Source organism: Muntiacus reevesi, unplaced genomic scaffold (genome assembly GCF_963930625.1).
Source record: "Muntiacus reevesi unplaced genomic scaffold, mMunRee1.1 SCAFFOLD_99, whole genome shotgun sequence".
Taxonomy (NCBI): domain Eukaryota; kingdom Metazoa; phylum Chordata; class Mammalia; order Artiodactyla; family Cervidae; genus Muntiacus; species Muntiacus reevesi.
In genome coordinates, this window is record NW_027078034.1 from 443,967 (window position 1) to 463,774 (window position 19,808).

Sequence of the window (19,808 nt, forward strand, 5' to 3'; positions counted from 1 at the left end):
GTAGCAGCCATTTCTTACTCTTACATATGGAGGACAGTGAGTCCTGTCACACAATGTAACACACAAATCAGACACACAATCAAAATTTGATGGTGAACAAAGACATGTAACCCAGTGCGGTAATCGAATCTTCCCCGTGTGTCCCACAACCAGGAACAGAAATCCCCTTGTTTCCCAACTCTTTGCTAGGTGACACGAAGTATTCAATTTAACACACAGAAAATCTCTTTTCTGCACTTGGGACACTGTCTTTCATCTTCATCAGCACATTCCAGGTTGTTGCAACATTCTGGTTTTTAACATGCATTACTCACATGTAACAATGCATATTAGATTTTCAGAACTGGGATGCATTCATTTTAAACAAAGCCATTAGTTTATAAGGCAAGGAAGCAAAAATCACAAATAATAGCATGTTATAACAAACAATTAAGGGTGGAGAAAGGATTATCATTTACTGACTGGTATTTTCCATACCATTTACAAATGTGGACTATAGCCTGTCAACAGGATAATTTAAAAAAACTAGGGAATTGTGTAAAAATAGATATTATTGAAATAATAGTGTAAGAAAAATGTGCATTAGTATTTCCTATGTGATTCCTAGGTTTACTTTTTTCCTGAAGCTTTTCAAGTCAAGTGGAATGTTAAGAGAGTCTTCCCCTGGTTCCCCCTTGCACGGTTAGTTAGCTGGTCTTCCTTTACTCCCATGGTACCACCATAACATACACCCTCCCTCAGTCTGTTTGTCGCCCTTCTCTAGATCGTGAGCAACTAGAGCAAAGAATCAGCCTCTCATCTATTCCAATGAAACGTCTGGAATGCATCTTTAATCACTTGGCAAATGACTTCCAAATAAAGGAGTGAGTGAGTGAATGAAAGAATGACAGAAAGAAAGGCAAGCAGAATGAGATTAAATGCCTTTGGATCTAAATAAACTTTCTGTTATGGGACATTAAAAAAACTGCCACAAATATGGTTAACAGGTAGCTCAAATCAGTAAATTATAACTATAAAGATTCTGCTGCTATTAAGCTTAGTAAACCTTACAGGGGAAAAAAAAGAATCGGAGAAGCTGGAGCCAAAGTTGATGTACCCACAGGCACGGAAAGAAAGTAGGACCTGTTATAGAGTTGAAGGAGGGCCTGAGTAAACTAATCAGAAATAAAATAGAGTAAATACAATTGTTTCAGAATACTACAAAGTGAAAACAAAATAAGAACCTGGAATATCAGTCAGCATTTCTTGATGAACAAAATTTCACTCAACTTTTTTTGGCCCCAAATCCCTATTAAAGAGATCATAAATACACAAAATCTAATTTATGACACCTAATTTATTCAAGAAATATTAAGTCTAATTTATTATTTATTAAAAAAAGCACCTTCTAGTCAAATCCCTCTAAGGTATACTTAACAGTAACATTTATATCAATGCCACAACCTTAATTATAACACCTTTTCCACATAGAAATAGAGATAAAGGTTTTCTATAAGATTAAATCAACTAGAATTTACAATTGAGTTAGTCATTTTTCTCATATTTATAAGTATATGGAGCCAATGAAATACTGAAAACATGGAATCAAGTCCCTGTTCTCACTTGAAAATACTGAAAAATAAAACAGGCCAAACATTAAAAACGTAACAAGTTTGGACTTATTTTTAGAAACAAGATTGTCTAAATGGGGTATATGTAACATGCAAGCACAATTATTTAAAACTTGGGGAATTTTGGCTAAAAGGAACTGTCTTCATAGGAGACCACTGAGGCCCCCAAAACATCTATGAGCAAATACATACATATCTAAAAATATTAAAATCAAATAAATATAGAAAGGAACATATTGTGCTCCCAATTAAATACATTAAAATTTTTTTTCTGTGACCATTTCATTTCAAGCTACAGGAACATGCCAGTACTATAATAAGATAAAATTACCTGTCGAACAAAAACATTGTTGAGGTGACTGGCCAGTCTCCGGGCAAAATTCTCTCGCAAATCACTGAAACGCTGCTGCTGCTGCTGCTCAACTGCCAGAAGCACGTCATGGCCTGAAATCGTGACAGCTTATTCAACGGGTTAAAGAGCTCCCGGATGTCTAACGAGTGCATTTATAACAGAAGCCGTATTTCAGTTCTGAAGAACTCAACCTTTTGCTGGTTTATGCGTGTGTTTATAAAAGAAAGGTAAGGGGGAAAAACAGTGTAACTCAGCGATCCTCACGCTGCGGTCTTGCCTCAGCCTCACCTGGGAACGGTCAGAAACATGGATTCTAAGGCCTCAGAGCGGACCTACTGCTTCTGCGCTGGCCCCTAGCCGTGATCCCGATGCAAGCTCAAGTTTAGGAACCGCTGGTCTAGCAAAGCCTTACGGCATCTACTTTGTGCTAGGTCCTGTGAACAGCGCTGAAGAAAAATGCTGGTGTTAACGTAGAGTCACTGATGGTCAATCAGAAGGTACCGAAATGAACAAGTTCTTCGTGCCGATATAAATTATGTTTGAGAGTAAGTGAAACTTGTTTCAATAGCTAATAATCTAACCCTAAACCACCTGCCTCATGGACTTCTTGTCAAAAGCTTTACACTAAGTCAGAAGCTTAGTCCCAGGTTCTTGGGCAGATTTTATGGTCATACCTGGTCGAAGAGCTACATTCACGCACTGCAGCAGGGCATCTGCAGCATTGGTGCAGGCCTCAATGCCCCTGGAAGAAGAAAGATCTCCTTCCTGAAGTGCCTTTATATGACCTTTGGCCAGGTCCATGTGGCTCTGGAAAGTAAATAAACACACCATTTGTCTGTGTACTCTTAGGAAGTTTACAGGTAAGATGCTACGCAATCCTATTACTGGGTGTTTGAAACTTCAGTATTTTTAAATCTTGCTCTCCTAAGGAAACTAGAAAATACTTGCAAATGGGCTTTAGAGATCATTAGTTTTGTTTTTTTTTTTTAATTGTTGCTAGTAGTTTATAACCATGCTTACCACAAGAAACTCTATCTCAGACAGGAGTTTTACGTTATTAGTGTTACTGAGATGAATGAGGTGGTTGCTTTCGGAGATCTGATCCATCTGTTCTTTTACACTTTGGAGCATTTCCTCATAACTGCTCAGTTTCAATTCAATCTGATCCACCTCCTTGAGAGCCTCATCCAGTAACTTCATTAGGATGTTGACTTGCTTTTCAGAGGCCATGATAGACTGGATGTTGGCCTACACAGTTAAAAAGAGAAGTAATACTTCATATTCTTCAAATGAAATATCCATAAATCTTTGACAGCAGCGTGACTCAGCAGCAGCGGCAACAAAGGCTGACACACACATCTACACGTCTACTTTAATTGGCTGCTTTGTGTTTACACTCCACTTTTTCACACAGTATTTCAGGGAAGCACACGTCCCCTTATGTGGAGGTTAGGGACCAGATCTCAATACCGCATATTTAGGGCATGCGCCATGATGTATCATCAGCAATGGTGGACTCTCATTAGTGCCGTTAGGTTATACCACCTCTGACGCTGCTTCCAGCTCTATCAACTATAGACATTTTCTATAATCTGCAACATTTATGTAAAATCCTAAACAAAAGCATAATAATCACCTATGCTAATACCTTAGTTAAGAGGGTAGCAGTAGCATGCCAGTCTTTAACAGATACATGGAACTAATTTATAACTGTAGCATGATTTGTACTAATAGGATGTGGAAGAGTCTATTGCCATAAGATAGCTCCTTCTACAATATTCTTTCTTTTCTCTTTCATTTGCAACTACTTTTTTTTCCCAGACAAAGTAGCAACAAACCACCGAGCCCTTATTAATATTTTCTAAAGACTCTATTGATTCTCAATTCCCTGAAATATGGAAGCTTTCAAACCCAAAATTAAACTGCAAAGTAATATGATGACTTGAAACACAGAGGCAACATTAACTAGAAAATACAAACCACAAAGCCACATTAAGAAGGCAGATAACATGATATGAGGAAAAAATTTGGATAAAGAGTTAAAATAACATCATTGTATGGGTGATGCTAAAATTTCACATGTTATTTTATATACTATTCATAATAACTCCCATGGAGGTGCAGCCCAACTGTAAAGCAGCAGAGCTCTGACCCACTGAATCTTAAGCAGCAGAGCTGTGACTTGAACTGATCCAGGACAATTTTCACTTCAACATCTTGAAGTCTCTTCTAGGCTTTACTTCCAGAGAGTTCTACAAATTTGTAAGCTTGGGCTATTGGTGTAATCTCTGGACCTCAGTTCAACCTTACAACTTCTGTACCTTTCATGTATAAAATGCCAACACTCTTTTAAGTCTTAAAAACATTCCTTATTCTCAGAGTTTTTCTTAAATTCATACTTTGCCTAATAAAACGACACCCCCCTCACAAAACACTCTCATTTTAGATTTTTCTCATAAGACAGGTGCTACTTGTAGCTTTTTACTTCCTAAAGATGTACATGTAGGTACAAGCTCAGATATGTGCATACAAATAAACAGCATCTATTCCACAGCAGTTCAGAGGAGTCGTCAAACATCCTTTTGCCCTGGCTCTCCTGTTTTCACTACACTATTTTGCTCTCTTTGGGTAAAGGATTCGCTTCTTTCAGCTCACTCTCTCTCCTTCTAACTTGTACCTATTTTTTTCCCCCCAAACCACAAAAATGTTATTCTCTTGCCTTGAACTATTCTGAAGTGTTCCAGAGGCTGGGGGAATCAACCCCCAGGGTGGTTTCAGGTTGGCTACTTTCTACTTCCATCACTTCATATCAAGAACCTCCCCAAATCCAGAACCTCAGCCAACTGCCTTCACTGGCCTAATAGGAATGGTTCTGTCTCTGGACCAAGAACAGTGAAAGACAGAGGGAGGCAGCTGGTGATGCGCTTCTAGGGAAAGACAGCAACGATCCCACCGTCTAGGCTCAAAGGCAGCGGCAGCAGAATATGAACATCACCAGTCTCCTCAGCTTACCACACATCACTAGCCACACGTTACAAGAAAGGCTGACCCCATCTAACACCTGCAGCTCTCTGGACAACCTTTCTGCAAAGGCCTCGGCGCTAGAAATTGCATATTCACAGCCTTCCATCATTATCTCAATATCCCGCTCTTCTCTTGCATTTAACTCTTGGCATTCATCCACTGCCTCTTCCTCACCTCCTGTCACACTCTGATTTTCTCCACTTGGAACAGATTCTTAAAAGAGGGTAAAAATTAAAAATAAAGTAGTAAAAAACTAGGAAGGACAACAGCATTGTACTTACAGGTAAGGTCAGTTATAAGCACAGGTCACATTTAGAGGCTGAAAAATAGGAAAAAAATGATTCAAAATATATGAAAAAAAAACTTATTTTATGAAGAACCGCATATGTTAACATGTCTATTATAACAAAAGCATGCAGTCTAATTTATTGACTTGTGTTAAAACAGGCCTTAGTCACACTTTCCCAAAACATAATTAAACTATAAAACAAATATACAACCGGAAACGAAACACGTGTACAAGCCTAACCTTTTTTTTTCTCTACCTGAGATAACTGTTGCTCTAATACAATAATGCTTATAATTCAGGACACATGAGGAACAATTTGCTTTCCTTTTTTTTCCAGGTAACACCTTCTTCTGTTATTTTTGTTCTTTCTATCTTTGTTATGTTTTGTGTTTTCCTCCAAATAACTTTCAATTGAAATTTTAAAAATGCATCTACAATTCATAATTTATTTTGGGCAATGAAAATATTAACTGAACTTTCCATTTCTCTCTGTAAAAATTTTTCACATGTGTTTATAAAATTTCTAAGGATCAGCTAATAGAAACTTTCTCAATATCTGTATAGTAAGAACAACATCATGGCTGTGTAAAACTACAAAAATTTCAGCTGTCTTCCTGCTTCAAAACAAAAGACCAGGAGGTCAGAACTGAGATGCTTTCTAGATAAATGTTTCAGTTCACTTTCTGGAAAGAACAGACTCAGCATATGGGATTTTACATAAATCTTGAGATCGAGAGATAAAATGAAAAAAATAATTTTACCCTTAAATAAACCTCGAAACAAAGTTACTGATTTTCAACAATTCACAGGACACGCTTTAAAACACAAATTCCAAGTGTTTTAGATATTCATTATTTTGTATGAAAATGAGAATCTACATTCAGCATGACTTGACATATGTTAACTTGTCCTTGAACAAAACACACCTAATTCAAAGTAACAAATGATTTACTCTTAAGAATGCTAATTAGCCAGCTTTAGATAACATGCCAGAAAAAAAAGAGGGGCTAAAACTTTCGGCACAGGCAATTACAGACTGCAGTACACAAATGCAAGTCCCTTAGAGCGGCGTCTCCCAGCTCTCAGCCCTTTCCAAGTCACTCTGGAAATGTTAAAAGTGTTTTGTGTGCAGCTTTTTAGCCACTAGGGGGCAGGGGATGCCCAGTTCATTCTGCACAGCTCCTTACACAAGTAAACATTTAAAATAAACAAATATTTTAAATGATCATAATTGTTTCAGAAGGCATCTTCTCACATAAGCAAGGTCATGAATCACTGTCAAGTAAAACTGAAGTAGCACCAAATCAATAACAAGAAACATTTTTATGGACTTTGAAACTTTAGAAAGCATTTGTATGTTCATTATCTAATGTAATCCTCAAATAAATTCCATGAAATAGTTATTATTTTCCCATTAGAAATTACCACATACTATGTCCTTAGTGACTGCCCAAGAAAAGCTGAAATCTTGAGTGTTACACCTATTAATGCCAAGGTCCCCGCCCCACCCCATGGGAATGCTGGATGCTAAAACTGACAGGGATTTTCAGCTCAAGATGGCAGACTAGGACACATTTACTTTCTGTTCCTTCTGAAACCATACTTAAATAAAAGTGTAGAAATACCAAAATTAATAAGCCAGTAAAAGCCAAGAGGTTGTGGAAGTCATCAACTACAGAAAGATTTCAACATATTTCGAGAAGGCAAAAAATGAAACCGAGTGATGAATAAAATAACTAAGGAAAGACTGTCCTAAGGAGGGTCTGCACAAAGCCAGTTAGCTTTCAGTGAGTTCTGGTTATAGCAAAGGGCAAGGAAAGAAGAGGAGCTGAAAAACAAGGAAATTAAAGTTATTTTAGGGAAAAAAGTTAATTGTATGAGCTCCAGAGACCACTCAGCCTGCTGCCATATCAATCCATGGATTACAATGGATTGTTGGTAAGCAAGACAAGAAAATAAGGAAGAAACAAAAATGAAGAGATTGTTCCTTACTGAACTCTTCTCAAATGAGATCAAGGAATTATGGTTAAATGCCACAGCTGTAAATCATTTCTGCTCCTAGAGAGGTCAGATAGGGCTTATGATATTTCTCGCTTTTTTCAGACATAATTTAGGTCTGAGAAAAACCTTTTGTGTCCTCCAATCTCAAATCTTCTTGGGGATGGAAGTCCAAATTTACTCTGACATACTATAAAAAGAATCTCAAGAGCAGAGGGCAAACTAATTTATAATATATGAATTATGTCCAGTGTTATTTTAAATAGATTTTAAACTAAAATATATAAATAAAGTTTCACTGATCAATACAATTCTGGGTTCTGAAACCTCTACATGTCACATGCCTGCTGTGTAACACACAATGTCAGCCCAGGAGAAAGAAAACACTCCAATGAAGTAAGCCAAAGAAACAAGATTCAAACTCGATAAAGCCATGTTAGACTAGGAGTTTTCAGTCCTATCCTATTCTTTTGAAGCTTCTACCTTGTGAATAATAACATGTCTCCCTTGTCCTAGACACCCAAGAGTGTGACTTCTCTCCTGGGCATAAGAATCTTTAGAATTATATATGGTAGTAAAGAGTGGACCCAGCTGACATGCTCACAGTGACCAAACTGTACTGACTGACTGAAGCTGACACAGGGCTCCACTATGAAGCTGCAATAAGTGATGTGTTTGCTTTCTCAACATGAATGAGCTGCCTTACTGAACACACTCCAGGAAGGCCACAGAAACAGGCTTCTAATCCATACAGAATAATACACTGGTAAATTTCTTTCAGGAAAGCCCATGATTTATCTAGACTATCATCTTTACATATCTGGATCCTTCAAACTATCCCAAAGGGAAAACCTCCGCTGGTGCTATGCTGACAACTGGTGGTCCTTAACCTGCCTCTTCTGAGATCAGAACCCAACGCAGCAGGTGATCAATTCATGAATTGAGCAAAAGAAAACCTACAGGGTAGGATATAGACTCATTATAGGTATGACACTTAGGGCTAAGTGCCATAAGGAGGACAAGAAAAGAGCAGTAACACGTGAAGCATGTATGGCGGGGAGGCACCACAGCCCAGAGCAGGTTTGGGTCACATCCTGGCTAAGCCATTACCATCTGCACACCCTGAAGAACAGTCTAAGATTTAACTGTTGTACCAAATTTCTAAAAAGAAGTGAAGAAAGAGGCTTACCCGCCAGAAAAGGACGTGGTGGGGTGCAGCACCTGGCCAGGTGAGGGCTCTGCATTCCGGCTGGTGATGATGGCAGAGGAGCCGCGGCGGAGAAGGTGCTCCTGGCTCCTGGCCTCGCAGAGAAGCTGGAGAGGTCCCCACAGGTGCTGGACCACCCCCGGGAGGGTGGGTGGCTCCTGCAGTCAGCTTTGCACAGGTCTCTGAGACCCAGGCAGGGAAGGGCCGGCAGATACACACGCAGGCACCAAGGGGGCTGCATGATGAGGAGCTAGATGGGATGAGCTCTGGAGAAGGAGGCCCCCACGGTCCTGAAGAGTCTCTGCACGGTGGCCCATCTGGTGCCAAACACCTGCCACCCACAGTGGGAGGTCTCAGCGGCTAGAGAGCCCGGGAGGGGTCGTGCACTGGGGCCCGCCCTTTGCCCCGGAATTTGCAGTTTCTCTGTGACACGTATACCATGGACGCGTCACAATTGCCAGGCTGAGTCCTCCTCCCTCCAGGGCGTGTTTGACCGCGAGAGGAGTAAGAAGCTAGGGAGACGCTCTCCCAGTTTCACATTCTATTCTCGGGTTATTTGGCGCACAATACGGGCAATTTACTGTGTAAACTTCTTTCTGGGCTCCGCCGCCGGCGCCCGCTGGGCCGGCGCTCGCTGGTTTTGCGCCCTCGGGGTGCCACCACATCTGGCCGGGGTCACCCCGCCGCCCCAGCTCCTGCTTTACAACCTGGTCGCAGGCTGCTCAACCAGGATCCAGTGCCCTCATCGTCCGGGTTTTACAGCATGCCGAAAAGGTGGTACCCAATCCAGCAGGCTGGGTACTCTCCCGTGTGGGCGGGCTACCCCTGGCGAACTTGAGGGAGCGGCCGAAGCAGCAGCCCGTCCTGTCCACTCGTAATTCCATGATGTTCGGACCTTCGAGAACCGTCAGAATTCCTCCACCGGGGCGCAAAATTACTCTCCTGCGTTCACTCCCTGAGCTACCTGTTCAGGTAGCCAAGGCTGGGAAGCCGGTACCAACCAGTCACCGCCCACTTCCTCGCGCAAAGGAGAGTAAGGCCATGGTCCAGGAAGATCAAAGGGAAGGCGTGACAGAGGAGGAAGGTCACACAGAGGCCGAAGGAGAGGACAACGGAAAGATGAGTCCGGACCGCAGCGGGGCTATGACAATGACACCTAGGCCCCAGGAGACCGGCGGGCTCCTCCCGCCCCTCCACTGCCCTCCCGAGCCTCCAAACCTCCTTCCGGGGCACCCAGGAGGCAACTTCAGTGAGAAAGCCCAGATGTCTCGGACGAAGCCTTCCTCCCAAAGCCCCGCCATCTGCTCAGACGGCACTGCTGGAGACGGCCGGCCTCCCTCGCAGCCTGGCCCCCTGGCCACGGTGCTCTCTGCCCCAAGTCCGCGCTGCAGCCTGCTGCCCGAGAGGCCAGGAGAAGTGGTGCTGGGTGAAGACCACCAACCCGGCTGCCCAGAGTCACCGATGTCCGGGAAGGCGCTGCAGCGTGAGCCACCTTCAGACACCCCGCGGAGAAGCTCTTCTCCCCTGGGAGCCGCCGGCAGTGGGCGCCCCCGCAAGAGGACGATGCCCCCGCCGCTTTTTCTGCCACTGCCGCCCCCGCTGCCGCCACTGCCGCCCCCGCTGCCGCTGCTCTGGGGTCGCAGTGACCTTCCCCCGCCTCCGAAGCTTCCAGCCATGACTCGCGCCAAAACCCGGGGCACCCTGAAACAAAACAGGGACCGTCAGAGGAACAGAATCCTGAGGGATCCAAGGCAGGCCATGCGACGCCGCAGCGCCGCCCCGCCTGCCCCAGGGACCACAGGCTCCCTGCCTCCGGTCAGTCACACGTTGCAGGTCCCTCCTACCACCACCAACTTGGCCGACCTGTCCTCCAGATTCCCCAATCTGGCTGGCCTTCCACCTTGCCTGACACCTTATGTGGATCGGGTGGCAAGACACACAGCCCCCGTGGACTCTCATTCTGCTAGTCCTGCAGATGCTCTGCCTCCAGTTTCCAATCCCACTGTGGGAACTGCCCTCAAGGAGGATGCGGGCACTGCGTGTGCAGTCAGAGCAACACCACCTTCTATTTCTGACCTCTCCACACCCCTGAGCACCCCAACCCTCCCCTTCCAGCCACCCTCCGACAAAAATGAATCCCCAACACCCATGTGTGTAGATTCTCCCCCTCCCTCATACTTACTCACCCCTCTTCCAGACCGCCCCATCGCTCCCCCTGCTACAACTTCTACTGGAGTCCCTTTTACCACCACAGTCACAGCATCTCCAAGTGTAACCTTCCTGTCTCCTTCAGATCAGGACGTCACTGACATGGACACTACTCCCCCGGCTCATGCTGTAACCTTTCAGTCTCCCCCAGGTATTGGGGTGGAGCAGACACGCACTGCAGGGAGACCAGACACCACCAGCGCCATTTGTGCCGACGGTCTCCTGCCCTGCTTCAATCTTTAACTATGCCTTTCACTCCCAAACCAACCCTCACCCTACATCTGCAGCCACTGATGGGCAGCAGAGAGCCTCTGTTTTTCCCAAGCCCCCATCTGGGGCTCCGGCTGCTGTCTTCCCCGGGCCCCCACCTGGGGGTCAGGCTGTCGTCTTCCGCGGGCCCCCACCCGGAGGTCAGGCTGCCGCCATTCCCGAGCCCTCATCTGGGGCTCCGGCTGCCGCCTTCCCTGGGCCCCCACATGGTTATCAGGCTGCCGCCTTTCCCGGGCCCTCATCTGGGGCTCCGGCTGCCGTCTTCCCCGGGCCATCACCTGGATATCAGGCTGCCGCCTTTCCCGGGCCCTCATCTGGGGCTCCGACTGCCATCTTCCCCGGGTCCCCACCTGGGGGTCAGGCTGTCGTCTTCCGCGGGCCCACACCCGGAGGTCAGGCTGCCGCCTTTCCCGGGACCCCACCTGGGAGTCAGGCTGTCGTCTTCCCCGGGCCCCCACCTGGGGGTCAGGCTGCCGCCTTTCCCGGGCCCCCATCTGGGGCTCCGGCTGCCGCCTTCCCCGGGCCCCCACCTGGGGGTCAGGCTGCTGCCTTTCCCAGGCCCTCATCTGGGGCTCCGACTGGCGCCTTCCCCGGGCCCCCACCTGGGGGTCAGGCTGTCGTCTTCCCCGGGCCCCCACTCGGAGTCAGGCTGCCGCCTTTCCCGGGCCCCCACGTGGGGGTCAGGCTGCCGCCTTCCCCGGGCCCCCATCTGGGGCTCCGGCTGCCGCCTTCCCCGGGCCCCCACCTGGGGGTCAGGCTGCTGCCTTTCCCAGGCCCTCATCTGGGGCTCCGGCTGGCGCCTTCCCCGGGCGCCCACCTGGGGGTCAGGCTGTCGTCTTCCCCGGGCCCCCACTCGGAGTCAGGCTGCCGCCTTCCCCGGGCCCCCACCTGGGTATCAGGCTGCTGCCTTTCCCAGGCCCTCATCTGGGGTTCCGGCTGCCGCCTTCCCCGGGCCCCCACCTGGGGGTCAGGCTGCTGCCTTTCCCGGGCCCTCATCTGGGGCTCCGGCTGGCGCCTTCCCCGGGCCCCCACTCGGAGTCAGGCTGCCGCCTTTCCTGGGCCCTCATCTGGGGCTCCGGCTGCCGCCTTCCCCGGGCCCCCACTCGGAGTCAGGCTGCCGCCTTCCCCGGGCCACCACCTGGGTATCAGGCTGCTGCCTTTCCCGGGCCCCCACCTGGGGGTCAGGCTCTCGTCTTCCCCGGGCCCCCACCTGGGGGTCAGGCTGCTACCTTTCCCGGGCCCTCATCTGGGGCTCCGGCTGGCGCCTTCCCCGGGCCCCCACCTGGGACTCTGGTTAATGTCTCCCTTGGAACCCCATCTACGGCCTTGGGTCCTGTCTTCCCCGGCCCCACTGTGTAGGACTCCAGCCAGTGTCTTCCCCATCCCTCCATCTAGGGTTCTGCCCACTCTCTCCCCTAGCCCCCCATCTACAGCTTTTGGTCCTGTCTTCCCTGGCCCCCTCTCTAGGGCTTTGGCTCTTTCCCTCAGTCCCCAAATTATGGCTTTAGGTCCTGCCTCCCCCAGCCCCCCATCTATTGCTTCAGCTCCTGTTTTCCCCAAACCCCCATCTATGGCTTCGGCTCCTGCCTCCCCCAGCCCCCCACCTATGGCTTCGGCAGTTATCTATGCTTCAGCAGTCAGCATCTCTACAGATGTCAAACCAGTCTTTGACATCAAAGCTATGGATGCACCTCCTCCTCAGACTTTACTTTCTAGTCTACCTCTGACTCCAAGGACAACCACTACTCATACCACATGGCTCTTCCTGGTTCTGAGAACACAGCACCCAGTGGCAGCGATGCCTGGACCCGAGCCTCGACTTATTTACCTGTGGACGTGGACAACAGAGGTACCCATGTTTCAAGTGAAGCTTGAAACCCAGAACTCACCATTGAACCCACATCTGGGGCCAACAACAGGAAGAAGCCTAACAAGTCTATTCCACTGGGAAACCCATTAGCCCTAGCACAAGATGAAAAGCTAACCTCTTCTGCAGTCCAGCCACCCAGAGGAAGGATAATGGATTCGGGTTTACCAGATCCCCTGTCTTCCACCACCACCATCAACATGCAGCCGCCCTCTGTCTACAGCTCAGGTATTTTCCCCAGGGATGTATCTGCTACTTCTGGTTTTGGAATGGATACCACAGTGCCCAGTCCTGGAGACAGTAGCTTGTTGTCTTGCTAGTACCACATGAGGCCCACTGTTGATGGGGCTGCAGCCTCTATGGCTGGTGGGAGTTTTGGGTTGGTGTGAATGCCCTAGGCCTCACTTATTCAGAAGCATCTGGCCCAACTCACTTTTGCACAGAACTGTGTGGGACACCCAGCACCACCTGTGTTCCTACTGTGGCCAGATCACCTTGGGCTCATCTCATTGCAGCTGGCTGCTGCAGTAGGAACAGCAAGCCCCCATCCCAGCATCCGGGCACATATCTGGTTCCAACTTGAATCCAAACGCCTGGGGTCTCCTTCAGCCAAGTCCAGGTGGTAGAGTCACGGCAGGGGAAACCACCATCCTTATGGTTAGAGGTCGGGGTGTTACCACTTCCCATCACTGCACCCAGGACCCACATGAGTGTAGACAAGCTACAGTTACAAATCCCATCACCATGAAGAAGAAATTTGTGTCAAGGGACAAGTCAATTTCAACTTTTCACTAGAACAACACTGCATCCATTGGATTTGCAACTGTGAGACCCACCCCTGGCTTGAAACCCACTAGAAGTTCCACCTGACTTCCAAACACAAGGGGTCCACCTGTCCAAGATCCAAGTGGTGGTGGTATAGGAGGGAACGTCGTCATTCCCAGGAATGGAGGACCTGGTAGCCACACTTCCCATCAGTACAACTGGGACCCACCTGGCCAATACACCATGGGTGAACACATGGAAGGAGCCACATCTCATCTCGGATGGGAGGCCCAAGTGTCAGCACCTGCCACTGGGCTCGGAACTCATATATGCAAAGCACAGAGCGGGTGACGGGGGCCAGCACCTCACCCGCTGTGACTGGGTACACTTCTGCTGTCCCATTCACACAAAGCACCCAGGCCTCCCCAGCCCAAACCCACGTAGTACGATGGGGGATAGCACCATACATATTTAGAGAGGAATGTCTGCACTCAGAACTCCTGGGACCCCAACTCAGGGCACCCCTCTGACTTTGGAGGAGCACGATGTTGCCTTTAGCAGCAATGAGCCAAAGGACCACACGCTCAGCGATATGCACGAGTAGGTGTGTGTTGTATGTGCATGGGTGAGGAAGGTGGGTGTGTGTGTCGTGCAGGCTGAGAAGTATCTGAGCCCAGTTCAGAACTACATACCAGAATTGAGAAGTTCCATGTGGAGGATGGAAAGTAATCTGCATGTATCATCCACTATGCCATCCCTGGTTTGACTGTAAACTTGGCCGACCCAAACTTCTGGATATTTTCCCTACACTTGGAACTGGCAAGTTCTACAGCTGTCTTTAGCTGCTTCCTCTCCCCCTACCCATTTGCCTCAATGGACACTTATCTTTCCCAGCTTTATGGACAAATATGTATATAGGTAATTTATATATAAGTAAAAACTTATTCCTGTTAATCTACTACTGTTTGTGTGTCTTTACCCATTGATATATATGAGTCATGATGTGTTGAGGCAGACTTAAGGTTGCAAAATTTTCTGGGTCCCAGTGACTGGGTTGTGGAGCTAGGCATACATTATGACCATGTGTGCTGACTTCTGAAATCTGCTTTGAGTGTAAGGAGTGACAGTCCAGGAAGAACTAAGGTCCAGAGGAGGCAGAGACAGGGCAGCTCATCCTTACTTCTCTATGTCTCTCTCTCTCCCCCTGCACCACACGAACCACACCAGAGGCCAGACAATCCCTGATGTGTGAAGAGGAAACACACTTGATGGTTTTCGTTTTTGAAAACGTTTAAATGTCTCTTTTGTGCATCTTTTGATCCAATTGAAACTTAGGCCAGTCATCTCTGTATGTTCCCACTTCACCCAGAGAGGATGGACTTTGTATCCAGGTTCATGTGTCTGGAGAAACAAAGGAAGAGTCCATGCCTGCTCTGTAATTGTTGAAAATTTAAGTTTACTTCAAGTTGATCATACTGCTTAAAGTATCAGAAAAGATTCTCTTCAATAACTGGCTTGGCTCTGAGATAGGCTGCTAAAATACCAAACATAAGAGGTATAACTGTGTCCAGTTCTTGCAGACCCTAGAGTTTTGCTGGGCCTCCAGGAGGTTCAATAAAGGCAAAACTCCTGACTCTCTGTAGCCTATCCTGTAGTCAGAGGGGAGAACAGAAATCAGTGTAAATTATCTGACAAGCTGGTGGTGTGGTTTAGTTGCTAAGTTGTGTCAGACTCTTTGCAACCCCAGGGACTCTAGCCCACCTGTAGGCTCCTCTGTCCACAGGATTTTCCAGGCAAGGATACTGGAGTGGGTTGCCATTTCCTTCTCCAGGGGGTCTTCCTGACCCAGAGATCGGGCCAGGTCTCCTGCATTACAGGTGGATTCTTTACTGACTGAGCCTCCAGGGAAGCCTAGTAACAAACGCAACAGAGATTGAGCAGTGTATGGGCAGAGAAACAAGGTGTTCCAGTTAAACAGTAGAACAGGATAAGTCTTACTGGGAAGGTGGAGTTTGAACAGTGTAGCGGGAGGGAACTGAGTCAGATATCTGAGGAAAAAGCATTCCAGATAATGGGAATAACCTCTGCAAGGCCCAGAAGAAGGACACCAATGTCCTAAGGGAAAAGCTAGTAAATAATGCGGCTGGAAGAAAGTCAGAAAGTGGGAAGGGAGAAGAGAAGAGGAAAGGAGGGTGGAGAAGATGTGGATTGAATTGTGGCATCATCATTTATTGATTGTGTGATCACAAACTTAATCCAACCTTCAAACGTTTCAGTGAAATCAGTGATTTTCCTATGGCCAATTTACCTCACACGAGTTTTGGAAGGATAAAATAACACAGGGAAATGAATTATAAGCCACTGTTATTATTCTACACATAAAGACAGATAGACAGACAGATATAGAGAGTTAAGACAATTTTTTTGTCCCCCTCCACAGATTCATATATTGAAGCCCTATCCCCTTATGTGTGATGGAATTAGGAGATGGAGTTTTTAGGAGGTAACTAGGTTTAGAAGAGGCCATGAGGGTAGAGCTGTCATGATAGGATTAGCTCTTATAAGAAACAGAAAAAACACGAAAGCTTTCTCTCTCCACCATGTGAGGAGGACACAGCAAGGAGATGGCCATCTACAAGCCAAAAATGGAGGACTCACCTGGAAGTGTTTCTGCCTTGCTCTTAAGACTTCCCAGAAGTGTGAAATGTCTCTTGTTTAAGCCACTTAGTCTATGCTATTCTGTTATAGCAGCCTGAGCAGACTAATACAGGCAGGTGAGTAGGGAAAGGATAACTGATAGCTACATAGATGGAGATAGAGCATGCATATGTATGCTTAATGAATTACTTCAAATGTCCTCACCAGGCAATTCAAATAGGAGATTCCCATTTTAAAGGGAGCATAAAAGTGCTTGCTTTCATGAAGTATACAGATGGAAAAATACTGCAGCCTAAAAATGCACAGCACTGAGCCTAATGCAACATTTCTGAGATTAGTCCTGCAAAACAAAGAACACCATCACAGAGAGGCCGACAGCCTCCTCCCGGCACCCTGCCGCCTGATTCATTTACTCCAAGTTGTTCCTTCCGACTCCAGAGGATCAAAGCTCCTGTTGCCTGACTTCAGACACTCTCCTTCCCTACCAGAAGCAGGGCTGAAATACAGTTTGCTTCTAATAGTTCCACACCTTCTCTCGGCCATGCAGGACAACATCACCAGGGACAATTTTTAACTTTTAAAATTTATAATGCTTTTCATTAAAAAACAAAAATCCTTCAAAGCTGAAAACAACAATTCTGATAAGGCAAGCACTTAGCAAATGTATGAGATATAAAGATGATTTTGAATTTCATGTTTTAATGCATTTACACAGTTGAAGCTTCATCTAAATAAATGGAAATATTGTTATGAAAATACTATGTGGACATGATAGCATCTCAAATACAGAAATTCAACTTTTCTAACCCCAGTTCCCCTCTCCAGAGACAGTTTTTGGCCACAGGAATGTTGCCCCCATAATTCTAGACATTATGTTTATCTGCTGTATCCATTGTAGATCCATTTTAGCACCCTAGCATGAGGCAGGAAGATAAACTCCTACCCCCACTACTTCTCATCCCTCTTCCCTCCAATACATCATATTCATTTCATCACTTCTGCTGCCTCTCTTCTGTAATGCCATGCAATTTTTGCTGGCTTTTATTGAAGGGAGAAGTAGTAGTCTAGTGGCTAAAAGCCTTGGTTCTGGAGATGGACCACTTGGCTTGGAAGCTTTGTTCTTCAGTATATTATTAGCTCTGCAATCCTGAGCAATTTACTCAACCTTCCTGGGCCTCTGTTTCCTCACCTGTATGATGAGGAACTGGATGATAACCACCACTGCGTGGAGTTGCTCGTGATGATGCAAATAATAACACATCTGCAGCCTTCAATGTCCAACACACGGAAGCTCTCAAGAAATATTAGCTATAGGACATAGCTACAGTACTCACTTTCACTCTAATCTCATCATTTTCTTTATGCCTGAGACTGCTTGTGCCCCCAGTTCTGTCTTTCCCCTTGTACAGCTCACCTTTGGGCAATAGCATGTTTGCTTTACCTGTGATGATAATATTTATAATTTGTTATGCAAACACAACAAAGTGTCCTGTGTTTTATTTACAGGTTGATGCTATGGGTTGAAAACCAGTAAGTTAAATTAACTAAGTTCTGCTCGGTCCTGGGGACAACAGAATGGTAGAACTGTATTTCCCTCTCTGTAGGCATGATGCTCCTACTTCTGTCTCTATCATCAACTGTTTAAACTCATGCTGTATTTCAGTTTGCTTTTTCCTTCAACTGCTATTTTCTCACAAAATGTCATCACTTCTCCTAAAATCTGACCCACCTTCTTTTGTTCTCTTGAACCATTTCCCCAGAATAAACTATTTTTAAAATGTTCAAAGGCAACACTGTTTCCTTGCCTGGATCCCCTCCTCTTTCAGAACCCTTGCCCCTCCCCCTCCTCAGTTTGAAGCTCTAAGACCAAAGGAAGCATAAGACCCTGAAAGAAAAGAGACCAAATTGCTTTCAGGTTAGACTGGAAATAACCACTAGTTACTGATCATGAAAACGGCATAATTCTGGCCCCATCACTCCTAATTTCCTTGCCTTGTGGGAGAGTTAACAATCTGGATTTCAACCAGTACTTCAGGTCATTATGAGCCAGGTAGTCCTTATTCCATACTGTGCCCAATACTGGTCTAGGCCACGAGTGAGATCTCACCTAGGGCCTCTTACATTTCTTAAGATTAGAAATTTTGTGTGGAACTTCAGGCTAAAACTCTCGTTATTATCAAGCAGGGCATTTTCCCCACATATACCTCTCAAGAATTAGCAGGCGGCTTGTGGAAGATTTGAGAATCCCAGACTCATGAATGCATGTCTTTCTTGTCGCCGATATTTTCTTCTCAGAGATCCAGAAACACCCTTGCCTATGCTGAGCCCACCCAGGCCCTCCCTGGACCGGGCGCTGCCGTCACCCAGGGTGACGAGAGGCGAGGGGCTGCCTGAGCAGCAGCTGACGCCTCACGTGAGACGGAGCCGGGCGCGGTCCCTCAGCAGCCCCGGGACAGGGGTGCCGCCCTCAGACGCTCCTCTCAGGCCTGGAGAACGCCGCGGGTGCTAAGTGTTGGAGCCACAATGTGGACCTCCCGTATTTGCCCAAGGTGGAAAGGCTAGGAGAGACAGAAAAACAAAACAACCTTGAGAAACAGAACCAGGCTTGAAAAGTTCTCTCTCTGAGACAAGTGGCACTACTGTCTTAAATTCACGCTAAGTTGGAGATCACACACCTTTGGTTTTTAAACTGGCAGATACTTGTTTTACAATGTTGTGTTGGTTTATGCCATACAACAAAGCAAATCAGTCATAATTATATATACATATATAATATATACGTTATATATAATATAAACATATAATTATCTATATCTGTATCTCCCCTTCCTCTTGAGCCTACCTCAGCCCTCCCCTCACTCCCCTCCAGGCCATCACGGAGTACCAGGCTGGGCTCTCCGGGTTATCCGGCAGCTTCCCACTAGTAGCTATTTCACACGTGATAGTGTCTATATGCCAATGCTACTTTGTGGCGACATGGATGAACCGAGACACTTTCTTAGAAGTAGGTTTTCAGAACATGGAGGAAAAATGAAAGCTTATGTCCAAAGAGATGGGGATGTGTGTGGGGGAGGCGGGGGGACAGTGAGATAAAGGGTGCAAAACATAAGCTCTGTCCATTTTTAATTTGCTGCTGGACTAGCCCAGGCTGTTGTACAGAAATCTGAAAACACTAAATGTGGTGAAATAGCCACATGGACAATTGCTCAAAAATACTTTTCTGTTCCCCTTGAAACAGAATGATTTTACTGATTTCATCAAATACATACCTCAAAGTGATGACAGAAAGTTGAGTAAGTTATGTGCTGGGAATTGCACTTATGATTATTAGCAAGCACAATTACAGTGCTTACACTACAACAAGTACTATTTTAAGTGCTTAGCAAGTGCTTAAGCCCATTTAATCCTCACAATTGCAATCTTAGGTAGGTATTATTTATAATACTGACTTATTTTTTTGAAACTGAGGCCCAGAGAGGTTAAAGAGCCTGTCCAATGTCGCACAGTAAGTAGATGGCAAAAACCCAGGATTAAAACAAACCATCTATACTTTCATCACT

At 46.2% G+C, this 19,808-nt stretch overlaps 2 protein-coding genes across 3 annotated transcripts in view; both read right to left on the reverse strand.

The window, feature by feature from the left end:
* Nucleotides 1-9,364, reverse strand: part of LOC136155424 (exocyst complex component 1-like) — a 41,625-nt gene extending 32,261 nt beyond the window's left edge. Inside the window, 8 exon segments of the mRNA XM_065917150.1 lie at nucleotides 1,942-2,054; nucleotides 2,637-2,769; nucleotides 2,983-3,210; nucleotides 5,012-5,199; nucleotides 5,447-5,466; nucleotides 8,463-8,587; nucleotides 9,062-9,198; nucleotides 9,283-9,364. Coding sequence (XP_065773222.1) covers nucleotides 1,942-2,054; nucleotides 2,637-2,769; nucleotides 2,983-3,210; nucleotides 5,012-5,199; nucleotides 5,447-5,466; nucleotides 8,463-8,587; nucleotides 9,062-9,198; nucleotides 9,283-9,364 — 1,026 coding nt within the window.
* LOC136155426 (keratin, type II cytoskeletal 2 epidermal-like) lies at nucleotides 5,267-18,797 on the reverse strand. Of its 2 annotated transcripts, XM_065917152.1 has the most exons (3): nucleotides 18,453-18,797; nucleotides 8,495-10,181; nucleotides 5,267-5,305 (listed from the first exon to the last, which is right to left on the reverse strand). In XM_065917152.1, exon 2 carries the CDS (start codon nucleotides 10,154-10,156, stop codon nucleotides 9,566-9,568), a length of 591 nt encoding a protein of 196 aa, XP_065773224.1. In that variant the 5' UTR covers nucleotides 10,157-10,181; nucleotides 18,453-18,797; the 3' UTR covers nucleotides 5,267-5,305; nucleotides 8,495-9,565. The 2 variants fall into 2 exon arrangements, with proteins under 2 accessions (XP_065773224.1, XP_065773225.1); XM_065917153.1 differs by lacking the exon at nucleotides 18,453-18,797 and having other exon boundaries at nucleotides 8,495-10,562.
* Nucleotides 18,798-19,808: the final 1,011 nt, after the last annotated feature.

What these genes read in the sequence shown, in the direction of transcription:
- LOC136155426 (XM_065917152.1), bottom strand. Translation starts at nt 10,156, where the DNA reads ATGGCTGGAAGCTTCGGAGGCGGGGGAAGGTCACTGCGACCCCAGAGC.